The sequence below is a fragment of the Colobus angolensis genome, unplaced genomic scaffold, assembly GCF_000951035.1.
Source record: "Colobus angolensis palliatus isolate OR3802 unplaced genomic scaffold, Cang.pa_1.0 Scaffold12, whole genome shotgun sequence".
Lineage (NCBI taxonomy): Eukaryota > Metazoa > Chordata > Mammalia > Primates > Cercopithecidae > Colobus > Colobus angolensis.
This window is the reverse complement of record NW_012113141.1, coordinates 1911128-1917123: the sequence shown is the minus strand read 5'-3', so window position 1 is coordinate 1917123 and position 5996 is coordinate 1911128. Positions and strand designations below refer to the sequence as shown.

At 42.2% G+C, this 5996-nt stretch overlaps 1 protein-coding gene across 2 annotated transcripts in view; it reads right to left on the bottom strand.

Moving 5' to 3' along the window:
- The window catches only part of STOX1 (storkhead box 1), a 113581-nt gene extending 108082 nt beyond the window's left edge, over positions 1-5499 (bottom strand). Inside the window, exons 1-2 of one of the 2 annotated variants that reach the window (XM_011927016.1) lie at positions 5349-5499; positions 940-3298 (exon numbers count right to left, since the gene is read on the bottom strand). In XM_011927016.1, the coding sequence (XP_011782406.1) occupies positions 940-3298; positions 5349-5481 (2492 nt within the window). In that variant the 5' untranslated portion in view covers positions 5482-5499. The remainder of the gene's footprint in view (positions 1-939; positions 3299-5348) is intronic. The other variant, XM_011927009.1, reaches the window with a different exon arrangement.
- Positions 5500-5996: the final 497 nt, after the last annotated feature.

The window sequence follows — 5996 nt, the reverse complement described above, 5'->3', positions numbered from 1 at the left end:
CACTTTGGGAGGCCAAGGTGGGTGGATCACCTGAGGTCAGGAGTTCAAGACCAGCCTGACCAACATGGAGAAACCTCATCTCTACTAAAAATACAGAATTAGCTGGGTGTGGTGACACATGCCTGTAATCCCAGATACTCGGGAGAATGAGGCAGGAGAATCGCTTGAATCCAGGAGGTGGAGGTTGTGGTGAGCTGAGATCACGCCATTGCACTCCAGCCTGGGTGACAAGAACAAGCACAAAACTCCGTCTCAAAGAAAAGAAAAGAAAAGAAAATATTAGAGAATAGTAGCCACATCCTTTTCTCAACCTGTGTAGAGCCAGGAATAGAAGTGAAAACTTCCAACCCTCAGTTCAGAAAGTGCTTGACTTATAGAAATTTCTATTTTTAGAAATAATTGAAGATTTATGAGTAGTGGGGACAGTCAAATTTGGTTCACATTATAAATAAACTGTATCCTACTATATAAGAGATTTCATTGTAACTGTATACAATTTATTCAGTAAAGGTATAAAAGCTGGCAGAATTGTATCATTATAAAAGTGTGATATTCAGTAGTCTCTGACTAGATAACTCAAAATGCCCTTGACTTTCATAATTCCTGTAGAACAGTGGCTAATCAGACACTTTTTTTTTTGAGACAGAGTCTTGCTCCATCGCCAGGCTGGAGTGCAGTGGCACGATCTCGGTTCACTACAACCTCCACCTCCCAGGTTCAAGTGATTCTCCTGCCTCAGCCTCCTGAGTAGCTGGGATTACAGGAGCCCGCCACCACACCCGGTTGTATTTTTAGTAGAGATGCGGTTTCACCATGTTGGCCACGATGGTCTCGATCTCTTGACCTCGTGATCCGCCCACCTTGGCCTCCCAAAGTGTTAGGATTACAGGCATGAGCCACCGCGCCCGGCCTAAACCAGACACTTTCGTGTGGACTTACCGTGGAGAATCTATTCCACTATCTCCTGCCATGCTGTGATTTTCTGTCCCTTCCAAGTGACTGTGTTCATATTGGATATCCTGAGTCAACACTGGCATATGTGAAGTGTTGAAAAGTTGGAACTTTTGTGGGAAATGTTTTCTCATTTCCTGATTCTGAGGACTCTGACTCCAGCTAGCTGGCTTCTTTCCTGTGTCACTAATAGAGTCTTGTATGACTTCAGCTTCGAAACTGGCTTTTCTTGCACTACAGTAATCAAAGATTCTTTCATCAGCAGGTGCTGAGGCCTGTACACATTTAGCAACACTGGGTTCTTCTTCGTAGTTAAAACCAAACCGGGCCCCTGAATTTAGGCCACAACTTTCAGCAGAAAGGTTAGGTTTTTGGCTTTCACCTGGGGTAGCATGCAGCCCAGTGGGTTTGCAGCATTCGTTTCTTTTAAGCACCTGAGGCTCAACCCTCTCCATTGTGCTGTGGTACTTGGTCAGAGATCTCTCAATGATTTTTTGTTTTCCTAAATGATTTTCCTGGCTTCCACCTGTGAAGGAATACTGAATGTGGCCAGGCAGCATTTGACATAAGTCATCATTCTCAGAAATGTCATCCTCCTCTAGATATAATGAACTACAGGCACCATCATCATCTTCCACTTCATTCTGATACAAGGCCTGGTCATTATTAGAAAGCCGTTCATTTTCTAGGCTCATAGTCTCTGCATCCTGGACAAATCCTTTTCTCAATACTTCTTCTGAGTCTCTGTCTTGTCTTTCAGGTTGTCTTAAAGTGTTCATACCAACTGGGTAATCCAAAAGGCCAAGATTTTGAAACTGGTGTATTGTGTTATCCACTAATCTACAAGCAGAGGGTGTTCGGTCTGAAAAGGAGGCACCTCGTGATGGCAGGCTATGCAGAGTCTCTTTGGTCTCCCCTAATTTGTCAAAGTGGGAATGAGTTTTCCTCAAGACTTCAGGAACTACCTCATTTTCTCCACCACACATATCATATCTCAACATGGTATCCAAAAAGGGACAGCATTTACCGTCATTTTGCAACATGCTATGTTGAGGGTGATTGAAAAGGTGACCTCTGAAGTCATCATTGATGGATTTGACAGTAGGGTCATTTATGTAAATGGATTCTGCTTCCATTTTATCATTAGGTTGTTCAGCGTATGGCTCTTTGGCTTCACCATCAAAGATTCTTGAGGAATCCAAGGACCTAGGCCTTTGGAAAGGCTTTTCCTTTGGTCCAGTCTGGCTGGGTTTCAGATGACTGGTCTTCTGAATTTTGCGCCCTTTGGATATTGTGCTTCCTCGGTGAGACAAACCCTGGAAAGGATTACTGATTCGCTTTTTGTAAATCAGATGAGAACCTAGCACTGTTGTAATCTCACCAAGTGGTTTCTGACCTACCATTTCATTTGGGCTTTTAATTCTGGGGATAGGCTGTGTAGCAGGGAGTTTGGGGTGTTTCTCCAGTCTAATGCTTCCTGGCTGAAGCTCACTTCCCAGATTCCTGGCTTTGTGTCTATCCCTGCGAAAATGGCCCTGCCCTCGAGGTTTTGCAGACAGACCCTGCCTCTTCTTAACCCCCTCTTTTGAAGGATATTTATGCCCGATTGTCAGCACGTCAGTGGAAGTGCCCTGGCTACTATATTTTTTTTGTTCTTCGTATTTTTGCATTAGGACAGTGTGTTTGATTAAATTGTCAACAGTCAAAATGGGGTTAATTCGTTTGATTATCTCATGTTCAACATCTCGAGGGATCTTGTCCAAGTCATCTTCATCTCGGACAGGCCATTCTTCAGGTGGGAACTGAGCAGAGAAACTGCTGTGTTCTGTTTTGGGCTTCTCCTTTCTAGATATGCTGCGCCACAAGACACTAAAACCAAACTTCTTGCCTTTTTCTTTATCTCTTGTGTATGGTAAAGGTTTGGTGCTCTCACAAATGTGGTGCTCCGCAGACACTGAAACTGCCCCATTCTGTACCCAAGGTACAGATTCCCCAAGACCTCTGTGACTCTTGCTAATCACTTGTGTAACAACTGGTGGTTCCTGAACATTCTGAGTGTGCATGTCCCGGAAACACTGGCAAGACTGACAGTGGGATATGGGGGCAGCATTCTCTTGGGCTGACTCTGCACAGCTCTCCATGCTCACCAGATATGTCATGGAAGCTGTCATCAGGCGACTTTCATCTGATGGCAGCACTCTCTTATTTTCCTGGGTGGTTGTATTTGTAATGAAGTAAGTCTGAGGAGTAACTATGAAGTATCCTTCTCCAGTGTGATAAATCTTCCTTTCTTTAATCAGCATTCCCAGAGTGGTATAGAGAATATCTTCAGATGGAATTGCAATGCCTAAAACAGACAAACATTTTACAGACAGATTTTGAATAAGAAAAATTTTAATGAGTGAAATCAGTAACTCTGAAATGACTCAACATTGGCTTGATAAACCCTGAGGTGATTGTAACACGATTAATAATGTGATTAAAATGCCAGGGATGGGTGTGATGGCTCATGCCTATAATCCCAGAGCTTTGGGAGGCCGAGACAGGAGGATCACTTGAGCCCAGGAGTTCAAGACCAGGCTAGGCAACATAGCAAGACTTCATCTCTACAAAAAAATTGTTAAACATTAGCCAGGTATGGAAGGATCATTTGAGCCCAGGAGTTCAAGGCTGCAGTGAGCTATGATTGTGCCACTGTACTCCAGCCTGGGCAACAAACCAAGACCCTGTCTCAAAAAAAAAAAAAAAAAGCCAAAGAAGTATAATATTTATAACTTAAATAATAGGAATAGGCCGGGCATGGTGGCTCACGCCTATAATCTCAGCACTTTGGGAGGCTGAGGCAGGCAGATCGCTTGAACTCAGGAGTTCAAGACCAGGCTGGGCAACATGGTGAAATCATGTCTCTACTAGAAATACAAAAATTAGCAGGGCATGGTGGTGGGTGTCTGTAGTACCAGATGCTCTGGAGGCTGAGGTGGGAAGATTGCTTGAGCTCTTGGAGGCAGAGGTTGCAATGAGCTGTAATCGCACCATTGCACTCCAACCTGGGCAACAGAATGAGACCCTGTCTCAAAAATAAAAACTAAAATAACAGGAAAATAATTTAGCCCACACAAAGTCATATGGGTAGGTTAATGAGTAAATAGACAAAAAAAAATCTGAATTAACTCAAATAAAAACCCATTATAAATTTAAACTGTGACTGATGAAAGCATTCTTTTATTTAGTAGCTAGGATTACAGGCACCTGCCACTGTGCCTAATTTTTTTTTTTTTTTAGTTTTTAGTAGAGATAGGGTTTCACCATATTGGCCAGGATGCTCTCAATCTCTTGACCTCGTGATCCTCCCACCTCGGCCTCCCAAAGGGCTGGGATTACAGGTGTGAGCCACCATGCCTGGCCCGGATGCTATTCTTGAAAAGGAAGAAAATAAATAAAAGAATGAGTGGCGCACACCTGTGGTCCCAGCTACTTGGCAGGCTGAGGCAGGTGGATTGCTTCAACCCACGAGTTTGAGGCTGCAGTGATCTAAGAAGGTGCCTCTGCACTCCAAGCTGGGCAACAGAGTGAGGCCTTGTCTCAAAATAAATAAAATAAATAAAGAATGAGACATGTCAATATATGTTAGTATGGAAAGATCTCCAAGATACGTTTTTAAGTTAATAAGGGAAACATGTTGAGGGAATGTACAGAATGATCCAATTTATGCCAGGCACGGTGGCTCATGCCTGTAAACCCAACACTTTGGGAGGCTGAGGCAGGTGGATCATGAGGTCAGGGGGTCGAGAACTGCCTAACCAACATGGTGAAACCCCTTCTCTATTAAAAATACAAAAATTAGCCATGCATGGTGGCGGGCGCCTGTAGTCGCAGCTACTGAGGAGGCTGAGGCAGGAGAATCGCTTGAACCCGGGGAGGCGGAGGTTGCAGTGAGCCGAGATCGTGCCACTGCACTCCAGCCTGGGTGACAGAGCAAGACTCTGTCTAAAAAAAGATCCAATTTATGTTATGAAAAATTTGTAATATTATCATACATATATTATCACATAAGAAATGAAAATAGCAGTTATTTCTGGGAAGTGAGAATGAAAAACTGGGAGATGGGGGAAATAAACTTTTCTTTCTCATTTTGCACTCTTTTCCACAGAGCGTGATTTATTTATTTATTGCCATAAGCATTTATTTTTGGAAAAGTTTATCTGAAAAGTAAAAGAAATACCCTTATTAAATTTGTTGATGCAGGACTTCTTATGGCAGGGTTTTGATATAAAGTTCTACAGAAAAGAGGAAAAAAAGGATATCACCCAGTTTACTTAGATGTGTTTAAGACTAATTATAAATAGAAACCAAATACATACAGTGAAGTACAAATATAGAAAAACCTATTACTCTACCTGGGTAATGTTTCATCAAATGCTCCAAAAGTGATTCCTGTGTTACACCAATCTGAGCTGTATTCATATCAGATATAGCACAGCAAAGAACTTCACCCAAAGGTACAAACTGAGATTGAGTTATTGGATTCATTTGCACTGGAAAGACATCACCTAAATTGGAGATTTAAAAAAGGGGGGGGTGATAAATTTGATACAGTATAAAATATTTGGAATTAGTGAAATAAAAATAAAGACTAATAGATGGAATTGCAATTCTTTCATCAGTCTTCACTCAGAATCTGTTAACGTGACATGTACAATGATAGAAACTATGCAAAAAAAAGATTTACCTCATGGTCTCTACTTTTAAGAAATGTATATTAACTGTCTCTACAAGTAAGAGATGGCAAGATTCCATTAGAAAGGCTCAAAGTATTATCAGAATTCAGGAGGTCATGTAATACTTATATACCAATAGTTTACCGTCTTTCAAAATATTTTTTCATATTAGCTATCTTTAGGCAGACACAGGATTATTTCTTTGCTTAAAATATATAAACTTCGGCCGGGCGCAGTGGCTCATGCCTGTAATTCCAGCACTTTGGGAGGCCGAGGCGGGTGGATCACGAGGTCAGGGGATCGAGACCATCCTGGCTAACACGGTGA